At 40.4% G+C, this 27,999-nt stretch overlaps 1 protein-coding gene across 1 annotated transcript; it reads left to right on the plus strand.

Annotated features, from left to right (window-relative positions):
• Positions 1-54: 54 nt before the first annotated feature.
• On the plus strand, positions 55-27,996 carry eif3ea (eukaryotic translation initiation factor 3, subunit E, a). The gene is made up of 13 exons (XM_040117864.1): positions 55-189; positions 1,356-1,473; positions 1,725-1,842; positions 3,845-3,887; positions 4,832-4,936; positions 10,556-10,681; positions 11,069-11,193; positions 13,628-13,754; positions 15,539-15,640; positions 19,526-19,635; positions 25,933-26,035; positions 26,525-26,659; positions 27,826-27,996. Exons 1-13 carry the CDS (start codon positions 100-102, stop codon positions 27,859-27,861), a joined length of 1,338 nt encoding a protein of 445 aa, XP_039973798.1. The 5' UTR covers positions 55-99; the 3' UTR covers positions 27,862-27,996.
• The last annotated feature ends 3 nt before the right edge of the window (positions 27,997-27,999 follow it).

Below are 27,999 nucleotides of genomic sequence, written 5' to 3' on the forward strand. Positions count from 1 at the left end.
TATATATTTTTATTGAGAATGTTAACAATGTCGCTGATTGGTCAGACCCCTCTGCAAACAACTGCATCATGCTTCCGCTTCCCTTTCCCCGGAGCAAAGATGGCGGAATACGACCTCACCACCAAAATTGCCCACTTTTTAGACCGTCATCTCGTTTTTCCTCTGCTGGAATTCCTGTCTGTCAAAGAGGTACGAAATACACTAACATATATACACTTCGGTATATATTTTTGTTGTTGATTTTGGTAACTAATTGTGGCTTTTAAACAGTCGTCAAAATCATGTACACTAAGGAGTGGGGCACATTTTCTACAGTTGTGTAAAGGGACCACACTTTACCGGAAAAGAGCCGGCAAAATATAGCTCGCTGCGTTCAAAATAAAAGCGGCATAACACGTCACCTTTGACAGAAACTTTGACACAGGACAAAAAAGGCTGCAGAGAACACTAAAGCGATCACCTTGGTGTATACAATGAAAACACAATGAAACATCAAGAAAGTACGACGATATGAAATACTGCGCACCATATCAATACACCGTAAGATTTTAGATGATTTTAAATTTGAAAAGTACAGGACCGGAACTCGTTCTTTACACTGTGATTAGCTTTACACTGGTTAATCCAGCCACGCGCTGTTTCAGATTCAGATGATTGTAAGAGTGCGCGTCTCCCGAATTTGGAGTATTAAATTTTGCACAGTCGTTGGGCGGTGCTCTCATACACTTAATTTTACTGCAGGTCAGCGATGTTGCCGCCCAATAGGGATATACTGGGAAATGAAACACTTGTGGCGGTGGCTCTCTGAGGCAATGCTAATCCTTGAAATCGAATAAGAGGTTAATTTGGAATGTATGTCAAAAAAACAGTTGGGAAATATCGCTTACAAGCTAGAAAATGTGTATTAACACTGTTCAGAAACGTAACACAAATACTAACACAACGGCCAACAGACATCCGCCAGGGTCGCTGAAACTAATGTTAGCGTTGGCTAACCCTAGAAAGCTCACATGAACGTCAATTCATTGACTAGCAATGACTGTCAATTTTGGCATAAGTGAAGTTGAAAGCTATAATATTAACATCAACCATAGCCAGCATTCCATTCTGGCTTTTTCAATACAAATACTGTGTATACTGTAACATTATAACGCTATATATATATATATATAATACATAAATACATATACATATGTATATGTATGTATGTGTATAGGTGTGTGTGTGTGTGTGTATTAGCTTTTGAAGGCTGATACAATTTAGTCTTTGTAACTCAGAGCTTCCTGGTCTGATGATAATTTTGTACAAAAACATCCCCCTCACCTCTGTTTTCTATTATTGTCTCTGTTTCTTAGATCTACAATGAGCAGGAGCTACTTCATGGAAAACTGGACCTCCTCAGTGACACAAACATGGTGGACTTTGCCATGGATGTGTACAGAAGCCTTTTTCCTGAAAAGGAAATTCCCCATAGTAAGTGTTGATGCTTGGTGCATACACACTCCTCATCCCCGTTTCTCCAACACGCACAAAACCAAGGAAGGTATTAATATTTCTTGATAGACATCATAAAGGGCTGATGTGCTACACCACTTCATTCATTCATAATTGATTTAGCAGTAAACTTTATTTGACAGTATTTTCAGTGCTGGGGCGCAGACCATGCATATTTTCATTTATGTTGTTGCTGTAGCTAACGACTTTCTTTATCCTCCCTGTGTCAGCTCTGAGGGAGAAGAGGACAGAGGTTGTGGCCCAGCTTAAGCAGCTGCAGTCAGAGACAGAACCCATTGTGAAAATGTTTGAGGACCCCGAGACAACAAGGCAGATGCAGTCCACTAGGTAAGCCTGTAATTTTTTTAATTAAGGGTAGTAACTTTCCTCTTTATTTAATTATTATCCTCAAACTAATTTTATGCAGGACTTGATTATCCTTAGTGCGGCTGTGAAATGTATTGCTGGGCTCACTTGACATGATTCTAGGATTAGTAAAAACCTGTAATTTGAAACAGTAGACTGCACAGAAGTATTGCGAAGGGGTTTTGTAGAGTCCATGGAACTGTATTTTGAATGAAAAATGCTATTACCCTTTTCAGTGTTTTCGCTGCGCAAAGTCAGCAAAGACATAAGTAAAAAGAGACAGAGGCATGATGTGGTAAACTTTATTAAGCCTGTTTTGTCATCTACCGTGATTAAAATTGTTTGGTCATATTCAGTCTTAATCCTTTCCCTTTGTTTCTTGGCGAGAGTGTGTATAGTTAATCAAAAGCATTTCGCATTTTCATTTCTTTTCAGTTTGTACTATTTTATTATGTTGTTTTAGTAGGGCTGTAGACATTTGTTTATTTAGGCCACAGATTTGTAGGAACTGTTATGTGAGATTTGAAGCCTGATAAAAGCAACATTGACTTAGCGCATGTCTATGTTGTTGTTAGTTTGCTGTCCGTATGTAAGAAGGAAATCGTCCTTTTGAATGAAGAATCGTGTCTGTCTTAGGTTATACATTATTTTCCTTCATACCTTTGAATTTGTAGAACAATAGGAAACTCATCTGGGGTCAATGAAGAATTCTCGCTAAGGCCAACGGACATGCAACAGTTTTATTCCACTATTATGGCCTAAACTATGCTTGATGCAGTTGCTTGTTTTTAACATTGCGTCTGGATTACAGGATTATCCAGTGCTGAAAATGACAAATGGGTTGATATTTGAACCCCAATGCCCTGTCCATTTGGGTTAATATACGCAGATCCACAAAGCATTTTACAGGGTAATTGAACCTATTGGTCTCAGTACTGAATGGTTAACTGATAGGCCTATATGCCTTGCCAGGCTTTATTTACTAATGCTGATATACTCTGTGGATTATGATCACCATTAGGGTGATATATGATTTATGTTCTCATTTGTTTGTACTTGTTAAAGCAATGAAACCACTTTTGGGTTTTTGAGTAAACATGCTGCTGATGGCTCCTTGACTTTTTCAGTGCAGAAGGTGGCAGTAATGCTGTGCAGACTTTTTCATGAACAGCTGCCACTTGTTGTACATCTCAGCAGAAGGCTCTCATCTAAATCTCATAAAAAGTGAATAGTAAAATGTAAGATATTTAGTATCACTGGTGCAGTTCCCTTATTCATTCTGTGTCTTTGCAGGGGTATACATCTACAGTGTAGTTTGATGTATGGTTTAAAAAGTTTAAAAAAAAAAAAAGAAAATTTGGGATTGACATGAATGGAAGGTGAGTGGCTCATACATATTATCAGGATCAGTGTTCCCATAATACACAGCAGACTGACATACCACACTACAGGGATGTTACCCAGGACCTTATAGAGTCTGTCCTTTATTAGCTTCCAAGCAAGAGACAATCTGTCCTAAAGCATTTACATTCTAAAAGTGCCCATACCCTAAAATGACACCTAGTTTTAGTGTTGGTGTCCACATAAATACCAAGATTTTAGGTCACAGGCAAAGTTGTAAAATGTAGTTGGGATAGACCAATTTAGAAGAGTCAGTGCATTCCTTTATTTTGACAAAGCCATTGAGACTCACACGCTGTGCTGAGAAATCAGCATTCACCTTATTCACATAATTTCTTAAACATAGCTAGAGAGATTTGTAGATTTGTAGTAGCCAAACCAAATGCAATAAACAGCCAATCAAACTGTTTTAAAAGTGAAATGGTTCTCATTTATGTACGGCTGTTGATTTAGAATAGAAATGGAAAAATACACCTGAATGGGGTTCCAAACACCAGGATGTCATCCAAATGGCGACTCAAGTTAAATGGCCTCTAACTACGGGAACTGTTTTACTTTTTTTTTCCTTTTTTTTTTTTTTCAGAGATGGACGAATGCTCTTTGACTATTTGGCAGAAAAACACAACGTAAGTTGACCTGATTTGCTGACATCTCACTTCTTCACTGCATTTCCCATGGCTCTTGTGTGAACCCATGGTTGTTTTAGGGGCGAAGTGGGAGGGGCAGGCTGAGCAGGGAAATGCAGAATTACTTCCCAAAACCCTTAACTCATTTTCAGGGTTTGTATGGCTTGCACAAATTCTGCGGACATTTACATTCTGTGGTGAATTGTTAAGAATAAACGGAGTAGCTCGGCACTCATGGATAGAGCCGCAAGAATGCCGGAGGTTCTATATTTATCGTGATGTTTGGCTTCTTACCCTCCCCTCCATCGGTCCCCTCCCACTCCGGTATCCCGCTGACCTGCATGCTGTCCTCAGTGCACCTCCACACAGCCCAGGCTCAGGGCCTCGCAGCCTGCTGTGGGAGAGGCTTGGGCAGCCTGGAGCACCCACTGCCTGTCACAGTTATTCTGAACCTTAGTGAATGGCCTGACGTCAGTGCACACTGCTCTGAGATCTTTCCTGCTGGACAGCAGGAAGGACAGCTAAATATAGGACGACAATTAGGCCTGAAATGATAGCCCTATATTTACATATGCATTGCTAATTTAGCTTACATGACCACATCTTGGCAGATTTGCTACAAAAGTTAACTATTCTCTTGCGATGGCAAAATACCACTGATATGATATAGCAGTGTTTACTCTATAATCATTTAGCAGTGGTTTGCCACCACAGCAGGAAAAAATGTTACTGCTACAAATAAATATGACATTATAATTAGCTTTGCCATTTCGTTACTTTGATCTAAAATATATTTGGCGTATCCCCGATGTTACAGAAGTTATTTTTCATTATGATTAAAAAAATACAACACCTTAACCCTGATGAGACATCAACATTTTTGACTTGGTCTGACAACGATTCACATTTTTTCTCTTTGTGATATCAATACACTTCTCTTGAAGTTTCGGCAGGAGTACTTGGACACGCTATACAGATATGCCAAGTTCCAGTATGAGTGTGGAAACTACTCCGGTGCTGCAGAGTACCTCTATTTCTTCCGTGTTTTGGTAAGTTTTCAGATTTTATCACTCACATTCAACGACGGTTAATGTTAATAGAGATGTTTGCTGATAACTGTACACCTCATCTCACTTAACAGAGTGTCTGTAGTGTTTTACTATCGTCATTTATATACTATATTTAAGGCATTTTTCTGACATATTAAAATTGAACATCACATTATGTTTTGCCAGATTACTTTAACTCCTCAAAAGGCCAGTGCTTGCATAGGATAGGAAAAGAACACTTAGAAGTAATTGAATGTGAAAAGCTTACGTCATTGCCTATTCAATTCACTGCACGTCTTCTGTATTAGGAGGAGAATGCTGCTCTAGGACTTGAGTAGGATCTTTTTACTGGGCCAAGTGATCAGTGGCGGACGGCATAATCTGTCTGTAGTCTTCTCAAGGGGTGGGCCTCAGTAGACAGTTTATTGATTTGAGTGCTGTGGCCAAGAGTCCCTTGTCACGACTTCTGAGCTTAAAGTGTGCTTAGTTAGGAAAGGCATCTCTTAGTTAGCAGGAGGAGGGTTCCACAGATTTTACAAAGTGTTTCTGGGAGGCTGTGTGTGTATTTTTAATGTCTGGGCTGCAATTTTCTTTCCTGAATTTAAAATGTTGGAGCTGGAAGAAAAAGACAAAAATGTACATAATACAAAGATTTCGAATCAATGATTTTCAAGATAAAAGTTTTTAAAAATCAGATAATGCCAAAGTATGTTTTGCAGAGGAAGATAATTACAGTTCAAAAAGAGCACTGGCAGAATTCTTGTTAGTGCACATGCACACTCCCTATTTCCTCTATAAACAAAGAGACTTTTTGCCTGGGTTCTGTAGTTTGTGGCTTCTCTCGTTTTGCCCTCAGAAAGTAGAGAAAGATGAGCGAGGCGGTGAATTGGCTAGGTGCAGTTTGAATACAAAGACTCCTGCTTCTCGAATGGCTTAAAAAACTTTCAGCCTTAGTCAGAAACTGTCTCTTATTAAATAATTTGATGTTTAAATTGTGTGAATGGTGCCACCTCATCTTTTTCGAGTTGACTTCTTTAGATTCTTGAACAAGTGATTTAAAGCTTGACTGTTGAGCTTTATCTTCTGCATTAGGCTAGTCTTTGATTACAAATGAAGACATATACTAGCAGACGTAGTTGCATCTCTGCAGTAAAAGTAAGTTTTTAGAGAGTTGGAAATCTCCTGAGAATTGGATAAATCGAGAAACAACTATTGGTTAGGTTTAAGGTGCTTTCATACAAGATGTTTTTAGCAGGTGCTGATGTCCTGTTGACTAGATCCCATGGCTTGTTTCCGGTCGACTTGAAGCCCCGTGCATCCCTGCAGATGGCATAATGTAATGAAGACTCAGTCAGCAACTCAGATATTCAGAATTGCCGGCTCCTCAGCAGTTTTCAAACTTGTCCAAGTCACCGTGGATCTTGACAGATTGAGCGCAAGGAAACACAAAAGCAGGAAGAAAACACCAGCAATAACTACCAAAGGGAACCAGTAATTGGGGAGAGAAATTAACTTTTCACACATTTACTATCATAAAACTAGAATTGTATACTGTGAAGACGCCGAATGTTGTGAACTACACTGCAACTATGAGACCTGTGTCCACAGCATTCCATCATCAGCTATGCAAGCAGCAGTGCCTGGGTGTCATCATTTGTTGCCTACTCTAAGGCTTCCTTCAAGAACATATGCAGAAGCTTGTATGTATGCTCTTGTTGACTTAGGTTATTTCTCAATTCGGAATAAAACCACATTTCCAGTGGAAATTTAGCAGTTTTTTAGTCTTTTGGTATAATCTTGCATCAAGTGTTACTAAGTTCAACTCAACTGAATGTCCTATAATGACCAGTGGAACCAGGCTGCATAGTCAGTGGTTTCCAAGTGTCACTCACTTGTCCTCTTGCTTTTGTTTGTCTTTGGTTCAACATTTAGCTCTGCGGTAATGCCAGGACTCATGCCAAAACCAGCCCTGAAAGAATGGGCAAGAATAAGATCAACATTTTGTCTATTCATTAGAGTGAAAAACATTAAGACCATCTTTTGTTCCTATTCTAATTGGCATTTGATACTGCACTGTGTTGCCTCTTGTCTTTCGGATGTCAGTGACTCTGGCTAGTCATGCACATTCACTATGCTGGTGTGTCCCCTACTGAAAAACTTGGCAGTGGCTCCGTGCAATGATGAACCCTCTTCGCTATAAACAACCCTCCTAACCCAAAGCAGTTGGGTACTTCATTTGATGGGTTTTTCACTGATCTGCTCAAATCTGTAGAAGGAAGAGTTGCATCTGAGACAAGATGACAAGTAATTCGCCCAAGCTTTCTACTTCCACCCCCCCAAAAAAAAGCATTAAAGAAAAGTCTTCAGAAGCTTGCAACAGATATGTTTTACTGTTCCAGCAACAGTTGTTTATGGCTTTGCAACTCAGTCTAAATAAACCAAAATTGCTCTAATTGAGGTATGTTGTTCGAAGTCCAGCATTTTTTTTTACCCCTCAAATTGTTAGACCCCTCATTTTAAGTTCTAGCCAAATCGGGCTTTGTAACTAGATATGTTGCTTACTCTTGACAATGCATGAAGTTTTAGATGGGGGAAAAGGTAGAAGCGGGTTTCATTAGAGAGAGTTTGTTTACTGCTCTCCCCCTCCCCTCTTTTCGGTGTTTTGTGGACCTCCCATCTTCACAGGCACCTTGTCTCTCTCTCCCTCCCCTATATGGGAGAGGTGAGGCTCCATAAAGTCATTTAACGTGGGAAACCCAGTCAATTAAACGAAGGAAGCCAGCCTTGCAAAATCCATGCCTCATCTCTTGTTACAGTGTGGCCTACCCCGAAAAGAGCAACTTATTCATATCATCACTTAATGCAGGGATCGAATGTTAAGAATAAAGATTGAGTATCCTGTTGGATCCCCAGCACAGTAAATTTATTGTTGCTGGTCAGTCAGCGAAATGTGCCCATTTCACAAACCAATGGAAACTTAAGGTAACTGCTGGAAAAACCCAGGTATTGAAACTTTTCTAGCGTGGCCACCAGTGAAAGACAGACTGTGTGTGTGTAGAAAGCTGCCATAATGACCTGGAGGTCAGCCAAACGTAGCAGGCAGGGACTTCCAAAAGAGCGGAAAAAAATAACAAACAAAACACTTCAACAGATTAAACACTGACTCTTATCCTGGCACTTTAGCCATTTTTTTCTCTGTCTCTTAAAAAAAATCATTCATAATGGACATGAGACGTACTCTGTGATCAAAGAAAATTTGCTGCTCTGACTGGATGGATGAACACACCGTCTTACTGTGTTCTCCTCTGGGGGAATAACACAAGAGGTTTTCCAAACATTTTCCCCTTACCTACCATCGTCTCATATTATAGCAGTTCATTGAAATGTTATCAGAGTGTAACCGGTCTTTTCCAAATTAAAAAGAAAAACCTTTTATATCTGAATAATTTTACCAATTTGTGGGGTTCCAGCGGAAACCTGTTCTTTTTTTAGTGTTTCCTCTACTTGTACATCTGTCGTGTCTCACAGTCCACTTCAGCGGCTGTCCGTCCGTGTAAGGGGGTGTGTGGTTAGCATCTAGGTTTCTCTGGCCGCTCAGCAGACACCCACCCTGACTTCCTGCTTGAATCATGTCACTGCGTCTGGTGTTTGGTGTTATCATGAACTACTGTGGTGCAGAGTTTCCCATGAACCCTAGGGTGTAGTCCAGTGTCCACTATAGAGTGATTGCACTGCTGAGCTTCAGAGGCATTCTCAACCTGTGTTTCATTACCTGATTCTTTTTTTGTTTATTTTTGGCTGTTCTGGAAATCAGAAACAGTAGCCTGGAACATTTTTCAGTGATTATCTTCACAAAGATGTGTCTTGTTAGTGTCAGTTCATATTTCAGCCTAATTACCTTGCGATAACGACAAAGTTGTCCAGAGTTACTGAAGATAATGGAAGATCATTATTGCACTTATATTCTCATGAAAAAATTGGAGTTAAGTTTACAACAATGTTAACAAAACAAATGTCATTGGCAAAAGCTTACTCATATTAAAGGTACATATTAGGCATTATTACTTGGCTGGTTAGTTGATGTCACGTTTAAGTGCTTAGCAGCTAGCCCAGACTATTTTTTGGTGATTCAAACATTGTGGTTTTTCAGTCTCATAATGAATGTATTGAGTAATTAAAGTGTAACTTAACCCCCAGCTCTGAGCCTAACTCCACCCACTCCATCATTTTGAAAAATGCTAAAAAGTGGGCAAGGGGGTGGTATTGGGGAGTGGGGGGTGTCTTTTCCACTCCAGAATCCCCTGAAGTGGACATTGCATGTGGAGGACCATGGTGGTCCCAAGCCGTATCAATTTGAACCTTTGGCTCCAGCCCCAGTAATGCCCAGCCCCAGTATTGCCCGAAGCTGGAGCTCTAGGAACCAAGCATGTAGTTAGAATAGCACTCTTGCGAAAAATGCCAATTGCAAATGTACATAACTGTGTGATGCTATCAAGAGACCTGCTGCCATGTGCAAGCACTGCCGATGCATACGAGGGTCTGAAGAGAGAGAGTGCAGTCCGGTGTTGGTTCTAAAGCTGTCAAAACCACAAATCTGAACCATTGCACCAAAATTGAATGTAATACGCAAAGTGTTAGCATAAAATATTCCTGTGAATGATAAGTCTCGATCAGTATATATTTGAAAATGAGCGCGGTTTCACAGAGTCCTATTAAAGGACGGTGGTAGGGGGCGTGGGCCGCCCTCTTCTGATTAGAGGGAGTGACATTTTTTTTAAATTAAAAAAAAAAAAGAAAAAAAAAATTCATGAGGTGAAGAAATCCCAAACAGTTGACTCTGTCAGCATTGGCCTTGCAAGGTTCAGGATGATTTAAAACAGTAGATGGCGTGTTGAGACATTTTCAACCCATGAAATGCTGATTTTTATAACTTTGGAAAAAAATGTCTATCATCACCAGTGTTTCATCACAGTACAATCATCGTTTAGATTGCAGCTCAAAAAAATGTTTAAGTGTGTAGTACCTCCTTAATATGTATAATCATTTAGCTAATAAATAAACAATATATATCATGACAAATGCACATCACAAATTACCAGATAGTTTGTTTGATCAACACTCCACAAACCCACAAGTTTACAGTCATATGAAATGAAGAAAAGCAATCAGTTGTATTGTAGCAATGCCACACTTCAATATACAGTACATCCAAAAACATTTCTCATAAGGGATATGGTCTCAGGTTGGTGCAGAGTCAGATAATGTCTCCAGCCACTGCCAAATGGATGCTAGGTGTGTCTATCCCACCCGTTAGATCAATTGTTATATTTTCAGGTTGGTAGGGTAGCTCATTTTTCACTTAATTGCAGTAACAATTAAGACAATTTTGGAATTAATAAAGGTGACTACACTGTGCAACAGTGCCACTGAAGCCAATCAAGTAGTGGCAAGCTTGATCTCAGTGTAAGGAGGTAGATGTTACTGAACAGTCCGCCAACCTGTATGCGACTGTTTATCAGCATTTGGTCTGTCACATTATTTGGAAAAATTGCTGTTTCGTATGTTGTTATGTTATGTGTTACATATTTTAGCAAGTGTCCCATGTTGTCTGTTCACAAGGTCCCATCTACAGATAGGAACGCCCTGAACTCTCTGTGGGGCAAGTTGGCCTCTGAGATCCTGATGCAGAACTGGGAGGCAGCCATGGAGGACCTCACCCGCCTGAGGGAGACTATCGATAACAACGTAAATTCCCCACTTCTCAGAATTTGATACTTCTTTTAGATTCCCTTACATAGACTTCCATCTTGAGATTTCACTTTCAGTACTGCAGTACTCAGTACTGTGGCATTTTATTCCTTACTGGCACGCACTCATCTGACTACTAAGGAACTTGGATTTTAGTATGAAGTGGTTGTCTGTCTGATTGATGGCCATTTAGGAGGCAAGCGCACTTAATGTCTTTTTTTTTTTTTGGTACTTTGTTGAGAAAAGGACTGCTTCTATGTACAGTGTCTTTCTCCAAAAGAATTTACAATTTAATTTTTTTTTTGGTATGTCTGTCTTTTCTTGGTTTCTGTTGCATCTTTCTTGGCTCCTGCCTGCCTGGATTTCTGTCTTTGTCCTGTCCAGTCTGTCAGCTCCCCTCTCCAGTCTCTTCAGCAGAGGACATGGCTCATTCACTGGTCTCTCTTTGTCTTCTTCAACCACCCCAAGGGCAGAGACAATATTATTGAGCTCTTTCTGTACCAGCCACAGTAAGTACATTATTAATAAAATATTATTTTTTGGTTTCTTTATTTCACTTGTTCTTTTACACATAGGAAATTGAAAACTCATGAGAGAATACCTGGAAGTAGTTTCAAAGATTAGATTTAAATCCACTAAACAAAGGCGACAGGAAAGGCAAAGTTCTGTAGCATAGTTGAAACTTAAAGTACACTAAAATGGGAATATAGGTTCATTGTGGTTAATGTTTTGGAAAATTCAACCAAAAGCTGCCATTTTATACTTTGGAGAGTGTATAACATCCCTCTTTAGTTATTTTGACTAAAGTTGTTTCTGGCAAATGTTTTTTTTTTTTTGTCTCCAGTTGTTGTTATTTTGTGGCAATTTGTATTTTTCTGATGTTTTGTGTGATAGGTACAGTGTGTTTTAAAGTAGTTGTGTTGAATATTATTATATCTCCCAAATAATTCTTGATTGTAAAAACATTTGGAGAAAAGGTCAGTCATGTTATAGCATGAACTTCATTTAAGGAAAACCATTTGCTTTAATAACACATTTTTGAGTGATGGGCTTCTTCATGAACCCTGCTGGTATTTTCAAAATGGTTTCAGAAGTGTGTTTTCGTGTGGTCTGTTTACTCTCCAAGTTGAGAACGAGGCCATGTGTATTGCAGATCGGAAATTTTATACACTGTTAAAATTTGCACACCACCTATTTTGATGTCTATGCTCCCTCCCCCTGTTCTGATTGCAGGTTTGTATAATTGTACAGATGATTGGGCTCCACAGACAGTATGACGGGCGACCACAACACAGCACACTCAAATGTCTGGTTCCCTGAATTTTACTCAGTTTTTAATTTTATTGTGGATGATTAAGGAGGCCTGCCCAATAATTACTCATGAAAAGCTCACCCAACCATCTGTGTGGATAAACTGAGGTAGTTTTGTGTGCTTTGCAGTTTCACAGTCTAAAAACCTCATGTTTTCCCCACTGAGGCTTGGCTTGGCTCTTGTTTCCCATCTCTTGACCAGTACTTCCTTTGGCTGAAGTTGGTGACCAGTGGCTGGCCTTCAGCTCCATATTTGACCTCTGTTACCCCTGCAGTCAGCAGATGTTGGTTCAAAGCCTTGTTTGTCTACTATCGGCAGACTGCACTGACCTCAGAGCAAATAATGCTCAGTAATTTAAGTACGATACAGGTGCAAACTGGTGAAATACTACTAGGAAATACACGCTGAGTCACTTGATTGTCTGTATTACTCGTTCAATTGTTCAACATCGTTTTTTTTTCCAAGACGAGCTGTGAAATGGGACGTTGTTTTCGTTTCCTCCTTCTGTCTTCTCCCACAGCCCCCCTTGAACAGAGGAAATGTGAACTGATACTTGATTTCTTGGCTGTATGCCTCAGTGGCATCTTCAGCAAACTAGTGCAGCAATGCTTGTTGCCTCAAAACTCAACTCAAAAAAAAAAAAAAAGAAAAAGATGAAGCCCCTTAAGTGGGGTAGGGTGATTGCCCCCCAGATTTGGTACCGACTCATGCAAGATTTCTTGTTATTCGAGACCCCCCGGAGAGTGAGTAGGTGTAAGTTAATCAGGAACACAGCACCGAGCATTGCGGTCTTCCACGGGAGTCAAGCAACTACAAAGGGAGGGAGGGAGAGAGCACTCCTCAAACCAGGCTGATGATGGCTTTGCCAAACAGCCCACTTCTGTTTTTAGACTCAACATCACAACTGCCACAGGTCCCCTGTCCCTTTAATTGTTTCAGCTAATTAAACTGTTGTCGGCACTCTTTGTCTGAACACCATGTGTACCTCTGGACTCAGCTATAGGAGACCTTTAGGGGCCCCCTCCACTTCCTCTTTTGTGATTTAATTTGGTCATTGGGGGTTTGAGTGGAGGGTGAATTTCGAAGATGGATATTTAGAAACCAATAACGAGTTTTGGTGATACAATTAATATTGACTGATTGCCATCTTGACAGGCAAAGCGGCGTGTACGTGTGCGCGTGTGTGCGTGCATGTGTGTAAGCAGACCTTACACAATATTTTTACAGAACACTGTCTCCAGAGCGGGTGTGGGATTAGAATCAGCCTGTAACAGCGTCCTGTCTCTTGTGTTGAGCCCTTAGCCAGTTGACCTGTGGTTGAAACATCAGTCCCTGATGGATTGGGTTTCAGCTACTGGGCAGGTCCCTGCTCACTGATCTATATCTTCTTGTCAAGGTTTCCTTTTCCTTCTCCCTCTCATAGGACACTAATGAAAGAGACGGATTAAATCTGGGACCCATGTCCAGGAGTGAGAGTCCTGTTGGGACATTTGTCTGTTCAGCTGCAAAGACTTTTTCTCTGTTCTAAATTCCAGGAGTCCAATAAGCAGCCAAAATGTTATATTATGTGTCCTTGTACAGATCATGTCTTTTCTCTGATAAGTGATTAATTTTATCCTCCCTCATTCCAGGTACCTCAATGCTATCCAAACTATGTGCCCCCACATCTTGCGTTACCTAACCACAGCGGTTATCACAAACAAGGATGTCCGTAAGCGTCGGCAGGTTCTGAAGGATTTGGTGAAGGTCATACAGCAGGTAACAGACTTCTCCTTTTCATATAGTTATCAGGTCATACAGGCCTTCATGGGTGAGTTACTGACAACGCAACCCAATAGCATTGCTAACACTTCCTTTAAGAGCAGGATTTGGGTTTGGGTCCAAGCTGGAGAGGCCTTAAACCCATTACTTCTGATAAATGGTAGTAAACTGAATGCAATGTGCCATTGCATTCTCTACCAATGACAGTAGCTTCTTCAGCGATCTAACCTGGGGTAATCACTAAAACATGTGCTCAGTGCTCTCTGCTCTGTGGCCTCAGGTCAGGTTGGGACTCTTTCTGTAAGCATGATTTGCAGATCTGTTCAGTGTGCTTTTGCTCAAGTCATTGTAAATTAGTTTTTTTTAGCTGTTGTGCCCAACAGGTGGTCATTTTGACTACATAGTCATTGAACCACATTAGGATTTCTGTTTTTTTTTTTTGTTTTTTTTTTATTTTTATTTTTATTTTTTTTTTAGTGAATATACCCATGCTGATTCCAAAATCAATCTGGATGTTATTTTAGTAATTGTGTGAAATAATTTATCACTTTGCATTTTGCAATACATATAAAGCTCTGGAAAAAATTAAGAGACCACTGCAAAATCGTCAGTTTATCTGATTTTACTATTTATAGGTATGTGTTTGAGTAAAATGAACATTTTTGTTTTATTCTATAAACTACGGACAACATTTCTCCCTAATTCCGAATAAAAATATTGTCCTTTAGAGCATTTATTTGCAGAAAATGACATATGTTCAAAATAACAAAAAAGATGCAGTTTTTTCAGACCGTCAGACCAAGTTCATATTAATTTTTAAACAACACAATACTAATGTTTTAACCAAGGAAGAGTTCAGAAATCAATATTTGGTAGAATAACCCTGATTTTCAATCACAGCTTTCATGCGTCTTGACATGCTCTCCACCAGTCTTTCACATTTTGTTGGGTGACTTTATGCCACTCCTGGTGCAAAACTTCAAGCAACTCAGCTTTGTTTGATGGCTTGTGACCATCCATCTTCACCTTGATCACATTCCACAGGTTTTCATTGGGTTTCAGTCCTGGAGATTGGGCTGGACATGACAGGGTCTCTATCTGGTGGTTCATCCACACCTCTATTGCCCTAGCTGTGTGGCATGGCGCATTGTCCTGCTGGAAAAACCAATCCTCAGAGTTGGGGAACATTGTCAGAGCGGAGGGAAGCAAAATTTCTTCCAGGATAACCTTGTACGTGGCTTGATTCATGCGTCCTTCGCACAGATGCATCTGCCCGATTCCAGCCTTGCTGAAGCACCCCCAGATCATCACCGATCCTCCACCAAATTTCATAGTGGTTGTGAGACACTGTGGCTTGTAGGCCTCTCCAGGTCTCTGTTTAACCATTAGACAACCAGGTGTTTGGCAAAGCTGAAAATTGGACTCATCAAAGAAGATGCCGTCTTAGAAATTTTAAGGATGGAAGCAACCTGACGCTCACTGTATCCCTCTGCCAGTAAAGCCAGAATTGAACCCTTCTTTTCCTCACTCAGAACTTTTCTTTTGGCATGGTCAATAGTTATTTTGGCTGTCATACATGTAGAGATGCTGATTCAGAAAAATTTGCAGTTGTCTCTTAATTTTTTCCACAGCTGTATGTAAAGAAATGACTGCTTTATTTGCATCTTAACATAGCTAAAACATAGTTTTATTTAAAAAAATAAGTTATAGCAGGTTAGATACATAAACATATAGATGTATTTGGAAGTGAAAATTGATTTTGTTATGTTTCTTTTTTTCAGGAATCTTACACCTATAAAGATCCAATTACAGAGTTTGTGGAGTGCCTGTACGTGAACTTTGACTTTGACAGTGCTCAGAAGAAACTCAGGGAGTGTGAGTCGGTGAGTAATCACTTCAGTAACTTCACCAGCATTAATTTCAACCTTTTGTTCCCAAACTATGAGAAGGAGTTGGTGTGGGTTTATTGTACCTCTCCGTGACAGTACAGAGGTCTTCTGAGGGCCTCTGATTTTTGGGTCAGACTCCTGAACTTTCACACGGTGCATTGTAGTAAACATGGTTAGTAATCATGGGATCTCTGTCTGACCTTCTGTCTGTTCACACAGCGTTTTTTATTTGCTGGAGTTCTGCGTGGGTCCAGCACAGACAGAAGAGTGATAGTCTGTGCCTTGTATCATACTGTCAGATATAGAGGTCTCCTTGGACAATGTATGACTCAGGCTGCAGTCAGATTTTACTATGGCCTGTAATTGAGCCATCAGGCTAGTAGTTAACAGTGAAAGCTTTATAAGCAGAACTCTCTGCAGAGGCGTGCAGACACTCGTTTTCAGAGGGGGATCTGTCATAGCTCTGCCATTTAGAGCATTTATTTCAATTTTGGTTTGTAATGGCTAAATGTAACTGTAATCCTTGATGTGAATGTAGAACATGGGTAGTATACTGTAAAAGTCCTCTTTGTATGTTGATTACAATGCTGAACACACAGTGAATGCTGTGATATGATTTGATGTGTTAGAGTGACCTCAATATAGATTATATTTTCAGCTCAGTGAAAACAAAAATGACAAACACGTTGCAATTTTATTTGATGATTTTGTGTCTATATCAAAATTTTTTTTTGATTTTTGTCAGAATACCTTCTTCTTTAGGTCTGTGTCCAATCTGTTCTAAACAACAATGCTGATATAGCGATTCAATTCAATATTCATAAAAACACAACACAGGTTGTTGTTTTTCACAGTAACTCAGACATTAGCAAGAAGAAAAGCAAAACAAATATGCTCACTGATGAAATGAGAGCGATTTCCTCAAGTAATCCCTCACATTTTTGTGACTAATCACACTGTGAACCGTACAAGATAACACTGGTAAAACAAGGCTTATAGTGAATGGATTTGAACTTTCTTATCCTCCCATAGCAATCCGACAATGTAACAGTATTTGGCTACTTACCAAAAGTTTTGTTCGGTTAAATGTCTGGAGACAGCTGACTTTCCTAGTGGCAACATGTCAGCTGACTGAGTTACCGTAGCGAGATGATCCCCCTCTCACTCTCATTACTCTCGCATAATTATTTTCTCTGATAGTTAACATTTTGAGCTCATCATCCGTGACAGACGTAATTTTTGGTTGTTTAACAGATTTATTCCCTGGTTTATTTCTAATTTCTTATTTGTATTTATTAGGGCAACCCTGTGTATGCCCATGCTCTATTATGAGAGACTGGTCAGATTCTGGGGACACAATCGATGGACAGTAGTCAGATTTAGAGGGAGAGCAGGTGTCCTAGCTCTGCTATTTATATATTTTGCGTAACTTGACCTACTAGTGAATTCTTTGCATACACACTTTAATTTGGTTTTCCCAGATGACCTGATAATTTGGACCTACAGAGGAATAAAAGGCTAAAGGGTTATTTTGGCCCCTTTTTCATCTTTTCCCTCTTGACGATAAACCTTCAAAATGAAAAACATCTGGCATGATCAAATGGTTCTTTCCCAGGAGTAAATGTCAGTGGTTTACTGAAGGTTCCATTTCATTTTAGTCTATTTTCAAGCTAATACAGAGTGTCTTCAGCTTCAGCACTATTTAACAAATGAGGAAGTTATAACCAACCTCATCTGGGCAGATTTGTTTTTACTTAGTTGTACCCTTAGAAAATCTGTGCATGGTCGGAAAAAAATTTACAGCATGTTCCAAGAGAAAATGGGATTTTTCCTGAGCAAAGGTCTCCAGGGGCCATCTCCAAACGATGACATGTACTATCAACAATATTAGAGCTGTATCCTATTTCAGCTAAGACATGACACACCCTCAATCACCGACCTTGTTAAACACTTGCATACACTTCTTAGGAACTCTCTGGATTGGTCTTGACCTTGCCTCATGGGGTTCTGTTTACAGAGACTCTTCTGGGGTTGAAACAGATGCTCAATCCCAACTAACTCTGAGGTCAGAGCCCAAGTTATTCCAGGTGCTCTAAACACTGGCCTACCTGTCCTATCAGAGTAAATGTAGTAGGCACATAAGCCCTCTATTGACCGTGTTCAGTTCACAAACAGGTCTAGAAAGGTGGGTGGTTCCAAAAACGTTTAACAGCACCTTTAACGCATTGCCTGTGGTAGTCTGCAAACATTTCCCAAAATGGTCCTGTTTGAAGGCAGCAGTGCATTTTTTTTTTTCCTACAGAAATTCACACGCAAGCCTTTAAAAAGTGCATTATTTCAGGGGTAAAATGGTGTTTCATAGGCCGTGGAGTGATTGAGGTAAATGGATACCCCATTTGGATGGACTGCTGTCTTGATGAGCATTTATAATGCATCAATTTTGAGCCATTTAGAAGAGTGGCACCCATCGTTTTACTGATTGCCGTGTAAGCAAGATATGGGTATTGTTTTCAGCTCCCCTGTCTTCAGTTCACTGTATCTTGTACAATAGTCTCAGCCAAGTGCTTTCAGTTGGGGAGTTTAGCTTGGTTTAAATGGTCCTGTTCAGGCTGTAATAAGGTTTTTTCTTTTTTTTTTTTTTTTTTCTTTTTTTTTTGCTTTACCACTCCACCTGAATCTGCAATCACTGTCAGATGTTAGATGCTTGCATGTCAAAGAATGAAAAGTATAGGCCTACCTATAGTCAGGCCCTCAGATTGTGCACAAAAAGGCTCTCTCAGGATTTGTTTAAGCTTTGTGGTCTGAATCCCAGATGACAGTAATTAGAGCACTTAACTCTTCAAAGTTTATCAGCCTTAGATAAGCGTTGTCATATCTGAAATGTGCATTGCCTGATAGCGCCATGTAGTTGGGTTTTATTTAAGCAGAACTCTGGGCAGATAGCAGCTTTCTAAGCATAAGAAAACCAAGAGCTAGTAATTCTTAGAGAACCTTTGGAGATGGAGGTCTGTGATGTGAAATAACACTCAGTGAAGAGTTGGAATGCAGCAAGCACTGAGAAATGGGAACATTTCACACAGTTGTACCTCTGGGGCCATAGCTGGGTCATGAACATTTACAGTAGATGAAGTAGATGAATCGGCCATATGCGGCGGTGTCAGAGAGTCCAAGCAAGGCCGTATTTCATACTGGTAACAAGGCACAGGTGATACTGTATGTAGATGGCTGAAAAGACTTGCTCTCATCTGTGAGTTTATTTGGACTGGTGGTGCTGCCGTTGTTGGATGACTGTAACTGTGAAATTTGGCGATCATGCACAGGAGAGTTGACATTTAACCACCAGACCAAATGACTGATGATAAGTCACAGACAATGTGGTCATCACTGTGGTTGGCTCTGTTCCTACTGTATTGTCTCATGTGGTGACCAAAGAATTCAAGATTCATAGTTGATTTGAAGCACCTTGCCTGGCCCGGGGTTACTTACTTAGTTACTGACTTATAGAGGGAACTTTCATTTTTAAAACTTTTGTCAAAATAAAGCTTTTGGTTACATACATGTAGCCCGTATAGTCCTCAAAATGTTCACTCAAAATGGATTGGACTTCAGTGAATAGATGTTTTTGCTTAATTGAATAAGACATGAATTACTAGAAGCAGACAGATTGAAACATGTAATGCTGCCCTCATGACTCTCCATTGCTTTTCAGTCCGAAGCTCCCAGCTTGATTGTCCTAATGAGTCTAAGAAAAGCTCTGACTTCTGTGCGCAATTCACTGTTTCGCCTAACTCAAACCTTAAACTGTTGTAAATTAAAATTTGAAGTAGCCCTATAAACTGACCGAAATTTCTTTAAATTAACATGCTTTCTGTCTTTTAGGTTCTGGTGAATGACTTCTTCCTTGTTGCTTGCCTGGAGGACTTTATTGAGAATGCCCGCCTCTTCATCTTTGAGACCTTCTGCAGAATTCACGAGTGCATTAGCATCAGGTTAGTCACTAAATACAAACTAAACTAAGTGAAACCTAAGATTTGGAAGTCAGCAGTGAGTAGTTGTAGCCTGGTTGGTGATGCTGTATGGGGACGCTATGGTTGCTTTTAAATCCTGGACATATTGCACAGCAGAATTCTGACAGACATTCCTAAAGACTAACAGGAAGTAGTACTTGCTATCTCTAGACTTAGTAAGCATTTAGTAAGCAGGAAGTAAGAATATGGGCTTTGTGATTAGTGGAATTTTCCTCAAAGATAAATGTTTATTGCCTCATCCACACACAGCCATGCTGACTGCACACATCTTGAGGATTAAGCATTGAGAGGTTTAACTGCTTCCAGGTCTCCACAGGTTGCTCTGCTCACTAAACATTTAAGACCACCTGTCTGAGAGCAATTCACCGACAGTTTTCTCCCAGGAAGAGGTTGGGATTTAACGGCTTCAGAAGTTCGCTCTAACTCTAACGCAGAGGAACATTTCAGCTCCTTTTCTTCGGGAGGATGGAGGTCAGACGGTTCTGTAGGTCTCTATTGACTCCTATTTCAAACTTTAGGTTAGTTACATTGAAATGAAACTGACCTTGGATGCCTCCCTGAAACCAAAAAATTTAGTCAGTGCTAATTATAGTGAGCGTTAGCGGAGAGGAAAAAAAAGATTATAGTGATGGCCTGCAATTAAGAGAGATTACAGGATTTGGCTGCCTCTTTACATCAGTTTTAGAGAGTGACAAAGATAAAGACAGAAACACTCACCCCTCTCAGCCATTAATCCTCATCTTTGTAAGGGTGGATTTGTGCTTGTTGCTGTATCTAATCTCTGATGTTAGTTAATACATATGTTATTTCGATGTTGATCCTGTCCCTCACTAATTTATAGTACTGATTTCCCAATGCTTTCAGAAGGTCATATTCATAGTATGCTTCCCCTGAGGCATACTGAAAAGACTGAAGATTTGAAGCAAGGTCTGCATTTCAAATATGGTGCACAAACACATGATGTTCAGTGGAAAGAGGGAATGAATGACTTCTTTTGACACGGAAATGATTGCATTGACTTATATAGAGCCGTGGAGGTCTGTAGTCAAGGTTGAACCGTGGAACATGATCAGGCCCTGTCGAAATCTCCAGTTGCAGATTGTCTGGAATTGATTAGGAGTTCTCGTTCTTTTTGGCAGACATACTGCAATTGGATCCATTTACTTGTTGTGGACCACAAAGGTTAGTGGTAATACTGAAAGAGGAAGTTGAATTGGTGATTTTTCTACTTTTCACCTTTTTTCTGTGTCCTTGGCTCTCTGTTGAGGTTGCTAAAGCAGGAACACATATCGGGGGCAGTTTTAGGGATTTCCATGTTTATATTTGGTCATGTTACGACGATGGACAGAACATGTCTATTTTTGACAGACACCCAAATTCCATGTCATTAGTATTCTGCCCAGAAGCCCTCTGTACCCAAGCGTGGATTCAAATGAATTTGATGGCTGTTTTTAATGAGGACATTTTTACAGCTGTTGGCCATGATAGTTTCACAGATATTTAGCTTGCCTTTTGCCCACAGCTTGGGACACAAAAGTAGACCAGAAGTTGGCGTAATTGAGTTGTTTTATGTAATAAAGGCTTATGTAAAATGTACTGTAGGGAGTGAAAATGCAATTCAGCCTGCACTCGTAATTGCAAACACACACGTCCTTTTGTCTAGACTTTTCAGTGTCCCAAGTGTTTCCAATTTAGCTTTGTTTTCCATTTTATTTACAGGTTTTATTTCCTTAGTCCTTCAATGATTTTCTTAGTGGCAAGACCCTGCTTTGACCTCAAATGCACACTTGTCCTTTGATATATTGAGTAAATGCTTGAGCGTGATCTTTTGGGCAGTGTTTCTTTTGATTATATTTGTACACAACAGGTCACTGGCAGTTGGATGGAGTGTCTTGTTTATTTGGATGTAACACTGACAAGCTTTCAACCTCACAATTGAGTCATTAAAAAGACCACGCAATCATTTCGGTTTCCGCGAAAAATCAATTTTACCCCAAGCCGAAAGCGAGGATGCTCTAAATAGCTTAGAGTCTCCCAAGTGGTTTTATATGTTAGTGTTCAACAATGCATTCATTTTAGGCCAGCCATGTTAAGAAGGGAGCTACTTTTGAGAAGGATCCCCCATCCTCCTTTCTCCTCTAAGAGCATTAGACCCCAATCACTGAGCCCCTCTCTTCAAGTGTGAGGTTGGTATTGAGACCCACAGGAGTCCCCTACCCTGAAGTCGAAAGTTCAGGAGCCAGAGTGAGTAATGGGCGAAATAGAAGTGATCCCCTCTCCCCTAAGGAACGGTGTCATGGTTGTGTAAAATAAAACCTCTCATGGATGCTGTCTGCTTGGCTTAAGGGCTAAAGGATGTTAATAGTGTAAGTTGTTTGAGTCTGCCCCATTCCCTGCTCCCTCTCACATCTCTTAGTTTCTCTTCTTTTTTTTCTTCCCCTCTTTCCTTACTTTCACTCTGAGGTTTAAGTAGGGGTAACTGCTGTAGACCTCTCTTAGAGACAATAAGATAAAGTAATCCTGCTCTGATATACAAATGTCCTTCCTGGGAGAAAAACATTGCCAGACTTTCTTTTATGAATTAGATTAGAGGTATTTGACTGGTACAGGCCAAGGCCCAGGGCCTTTTGGGGCACACTCTGTTCCTGTGTTATGCTACGCAGATCACGTTTAGAGGGGTTAGGGGTTCGTTTAACTCCCTGTTGAGGAAACCAGATTGTGTTTGTTTTGATCATCATATCTGACCTGAATTTGACTGACATGTGCCCCCACTTTACTGAATTGCCCAAAAAAACACCCACTACCCCTGCGTAGCAATCATTTAATCACATGGGTAAAATCAGAACCAATAACAAGTTTAATTCGAATTTGCCTTAGATTACTTAATTGTTAGGTAAATAAGTGAAAGCTGTTTCTGACTGTCATTGACTATGATGGAATGGTGCTCTTCACAGGTGCTGACTATTGTTTCTTGGTGTTTTCACACTGTTGTAGAGCAAAATACAGGGGCAGAAATAACACACCCATCTATACGTTTTTATGCAATCCATTACTAAAGCCCTTCAATAAATAGTATAAATAAATATGCAATAGATAATTACCTTTGTGAAGCTTGTAGTAACCAGCGTTTGTTCAATATGTCAGACGGGTGTTAACACTATGTATGTATGTGTGTGTGTGTGTGTGTGTGTGTGTATATATGTATGTGTGTGTGTGTGTGTGTGTGTGTGTGTGTGTATATATGTGTGTGTGTGTGTGTGTGTGTGTGTGTGTGTGTGTGTGTGTGTGTGTGTGTATATATGTGTGTGTGTGTGTGTGTGTGTGTGTGTGTGTGTATATATGTGTGTGTGTGTGTGTGTGTGTGTGTGTGTGTGTGTATATATGTATGTGTGTGTGTGTGTGTGTGTGTGTGTGTGTGTGTGTGTGTGTGTGTGTGTATATATGTATGTGTGTGTGTGTGTGTGTGTGTGTGTGTGTGTATATATGTGTGTGTGTGTGTGTGTGTGTGTGTGTGTGTGTGTATATATATGTATGTGTGTGTGTGTGTGTATATGTATGTGTGTGTGTGTGTGTGTGTGTGTGTGTGTGTGTGTGTGTATAAATGTGTGTGTGTGTGTGTGCATGTATACGTGTATATAAATTCTACACATTCTCACAGTAAACCCGAGAAAAAAATCTTCACAAAAATAAAATCTAACAATAGCATGGGGGGGTTGGGGGTTAGGTTAAACAAAGGGTCAACAGGTCAAACAACATTTTGTTCTACAAAGTTAAAACAGCAATGTTTAAGTCAAGCCTGATGTTACCTTATATATAAAAGAATGATTCCAGTGTCTACAGCACAGTGAGGCATACAGCTTATCAATCAGTATTGGTAATCAGTATGGAATACCCAAAGCAGGTGAGGTGCAACTATTAACAATGCACCGCTTGCTCTATCAACATTTAGGCCTGCAGACTAGAACCCTTGGTGTTAAAAGTTTTACTCTGTGAATGCTGACATGTGTTATCCATCACAAGCCAAACTTACGTCATTAGGCAGCTGAAACTTTGCCAAACTTGTTACATTCCTAATAATGATCCATAGGAGCAATTTTGTTGTCATGCATCATTTTCTCAAGGTTTTGACGACATGAAGTGTAATCAGGTGTCCAGCAGCGCTAGTGTTACTATTTTTTTATTTTTTTTATTTGAGTGACAGGTTGATAAGTCTCTCTATACCCTTTTCCCTCCTCTCGGCTTCTCTGATACACATGAATCAACTCACAACTGATGTTTTTCTAACTTGTTATCCACTTCCTCCATCACTGCACTGTGGTGAAAGTGTTAAGAGAGATGCACTGTCACTTGGAGACCAAACCCTATTTTGCTCATTATGCTGAGGTAATACTGTTTATTTGTTGTTTGGGCTTTTAATACCCCATCCAGACACTGACATCATTCACTTGCCTTCTTTATGTGGTTTTGCCAAAAATTTGACCAACATTCATGGCTAGTCTTTTTTTCTGTTTGAGTCTTGAGGTAAGACAGACATTAATACAAATCCCAAATAAGATTACTTTCCACCAAAAGAATGTCTTAAAGAAGTCAGACAGACAGCGACAGTTAAAATCAGTAATGGTGGCGGTGGCGGGATCTGTTTGCAGAGCGGTGGTGTGAGAAGTGGTGTGGTCTGGGCAGATTTTAGCTTACTCACTGAAGAAGTCTCTCAAAATGTGATTAATGGACCAGGAAGTGATAATTAGTAAAATTAATTGTTTTTACATAGGCCTTATAACCCCTGTTATTTTGTGCAAACAGGGACTACACACAAGGACAAATTTGTACCAACAGTATTTATGTTAGCTTTTTCAGGGGTGGGAGGGGTCGGTGTCTTTCTTTTGAGGTAGGGTTGCTTTAGTAATTGTGGGCAGTGCACATAGGGTTTTCTGGATATTTATTGGGGCCCTTATATGAAATGTGGTAGGCGTGGAGTGTGGTGGGGGTCAGACAGGAGGGAGGGGGCAGGAAATGGGGGGGGGGGGTCTAAATGGGGATATCGAGGGGGTCTAGTTATTTTGAAAGCCACAAGGGAAGCCAGCTGCACTGGGTAAAGCTCTGGATCAAAGAGTGCCAGCCACCCTCATACCTTCCCTCCCTATGCTGTGACACATCCATGTCTAACTGTATCAAAGAACAGCCCAGTCTCCAACCTGGCTTTTATTTTTGAGGGACAGTTGGTGGTTGGACCAGTGTGTCATGACAAGCTTAAGTGACCAGGCGGATGGAGTGTGTGTCCTGGACAGAGGTACTTAAAATAAAAGGTTAAGTAACAACAGAGGCCCACAACATGGGGCAGTCCTAGCACATCTAATTGAGTTATTCATACAAGTCTGTAAATCAAGCTCTCATTAGCAGAAGACCATTAGAAGTGTTTTGGAGTGTGCTTTATAGTATACACATTTTGCCTGAAGCGTGATATGTTGGCCATTTATTAACACTGTCAAATGAAAATGGTGACTGGTGATTTGGCAACTAATGTACAACATCGATCATAATGTAGTTTAGTGTTAACTAAGAGTTATTTTTATGCTATTACATATTTTAACTATACATCGCTCCCAGACAGCAGCCCAGTTTAATTGAAGTCACTGTTTGGTGGTGCCAGTGGAACAGTCAGAAGATCACCGAAGTCTTTAAGATACATCCTCTGGGAACCATGAATTTCTGTACAAAATTTTTGCCAGTCCCTTTTGTAGATGGTAAGATGTTTCATTGAATAAATGAAAACTTTGTCCGACTGGTGGTGCTAGAGGACATTTTAGTGGATCACCAAAGTCAGAAGGAGTCACCTTCTTGGCACCATTATTCTCGTAAAATTTCATGGCAGGCCCTCTGAGACCAAAGTAGTTGACCGACCGATAGACCAACATTGCCATCCTAAAATTAAGACTTTGTTGTGGAATCTATAGAGGAAAGTCTCAATGCATTGTCAAACACCAGAGGTTTTTTTTTTTTTTTTTTTTACTTCATCATACCTCAAATGTAATTTGGGAGATTCATGAATTATATGAGGTCCTCACATAAGGTAATATTAGTCCCATGCCAACAGTGCTATAGACTGAGTTCTTAGCCATTGCACCCCTGGGTATTCCCTTTAATTTTGAGGAGAATCTGCATGCCACTGAGACAACCTCACTACCTACTACTACTAGTACTTTCTGTTGCCCTATACCCAGACCCAGGCTCGAGCCTCAAGTCTCTTTGTTTCCTCAACAGCATGCTGGCAGACAAACTGAACATGACACCTGAGGAAGCTGAGAGATGGATCGTGAACCTTATCCGCAATGCCAGGCTGGATGCCAAGATAGACTCCAAACTGGTGAGACCTAGTGTCTTTCTCCTAAATCAGTTGACTCAGTATTTAACTAATTAATGAAAGTTTTTTAAACAGACCTTTGCAATTTGGTGGTGGTTGTGATTGTCACATAGCCCCTTTTAGAAGCTCCTTCTGTACGTTCTCAGGTTAAAGAGGCTATTTATTTTATCCTGATTTTGTAATTGAAGGGTAAAAACTGCTGTAAGGACATCGCAACCACAATATCTCACCCTTGTTAGGTCCTGTTCGTGAGGCTTCATGTTAAACCTGCATGTTTTGGCATACACATCATAACAGTTCTCTGTAATCAGCAAATCATAGCCCAGTCCTTCAGAATGACATGGAATTATCTCAGTGTGCCTGCAGTAGATGTGAATTGGACCTATGCAACCTCTGGTTGGTGTTTGTAGGATGGTGTGTCTGCAAGACCAAATGTGATTGGCTTATTGGTGTTATTGTGTATCTGTTGTCCATTTTTGTCCATATTTCCAGGGCCATGTGGTCATGGGGAACAACGCCATATCTCCTTACCAGCAGGTGATTGAGAAGACCAAGAGCCTCTCATTCCGCAGCCAAATGTTGGCAATGAACATTGAGAAAAAGCAGGCCCACAGCAACAGGAACGAGGTGAGTAACGCACATACTGTACATACAAAATGCACGCAAACTACCACTCACAGCTGAAGGCAACCATCCCTCCCTTTACAGATCAGATTGCTAGAAGGTCAAAATGAACTCATGGTGGTTCAAAGCATCTCAAATGATCAGCTCAGAAGAACTAGGCTAAAGAATGTTGATGAACAACCATCAACAAAAGCTCTCTTTACACGAAATAAGCCAGTAAGAGCAAGTTTAACAGAGCTAAGGCTTTCATCCCTCCATTGCTCTTCAAAGGCCTAATGACAAGGTAGATTCCAAACAACCATAAAACGAGGCCTGAGCTCAGTGAGTCAGCTCAGCAACGTAAATAAGGTGGACCTTCACACTGGCTTTTCGGTGAACATTACTCAAAGCCTGGAGTTCCCTGCACTTAGGACCTGTTGCAGATGTCTGGCTCAGGGTCCAGTCATCTCATTTAACTGTGTTTTTGATGTTGACCTTGTGCATTTTAGTGGTATGTAAACTGCTCAAGTACTACAACTACACAGAATGTCATAATCACACACATACTCTGAACCGGAGCTTTGAGCTGCTGCTTCACACAACTCTCCACTCCAAGAAGACATGCACATCTGTCAAAGCGGATTGATGGGTTGGTTCCCTCACCTGACACCTGACAGCACCAAGGCCACAGAGTTACGACATGTTAAATATTCACTTTTTAACTGTGCACCTTGAGTGGCTATCTTTTGATGTGCTCAATTAACCTCCTTCCTATTGTTTGAATATCTGCAGCAGGAGTGCTGCCATAACCCTGTCCTGTAAAAAAGCAAAGCCCCCCCTCATTAAGGAGTTTTTGTAATTAGACAAAAGAGGCTGCAAACAACTCACAGAGCACCACTACATCCTGCTGTCCTCAAGGCTACAAATCACTTACATATAGAGCACATTTACTGCCTACCATCTGGGCTGGCTGCTTAGGGTCCCTGTCAGCTCTCACAGCCGCCCAGCGCTCACCAACAGAGCACACACATTACACACTTCCAACAAGGAAAACATCAGCACTTAACTGCTTGCACATGTATGTTACTTTTTCACATTTCCCACAATCAACAACAAAATTTAGTTTTGATCGGTTTCAGTGATTCACAGATGGTATAATTTGACTTTTTTTCTTCATGCTCTTCTTCCAGACACCAAACTGGGCAGGTCAGGAAACTGGATTTTAGAGACACAATGAAGATGGATCCATCCTGCTCATTGTTTTACATCTTTTTTCCACACTTGTCTCTCAAGGAGCACAGTACTGTTTTGTTTTAAAGTCATCACCAATTCAATAAAAGTGACCAACAAAACCATTTTCACCC

The sequence above is a fragment of the Xiphias gladius genome, chromosome 22 (genome assembly GCF_016859285.1).
Source record: "Xiphias gladius isolate SHS-SW01 ecotype Sanya breed wild chromosome 22, ASM1685928v1, whole genome shotgun sequence".
NCBI classification, from domain to species: Eukaryota; Metazoa; Chordata; class Actinopteri; order Istiophoriformes; family Xiphiidae; genus Xiphias; species Xiphias gladius.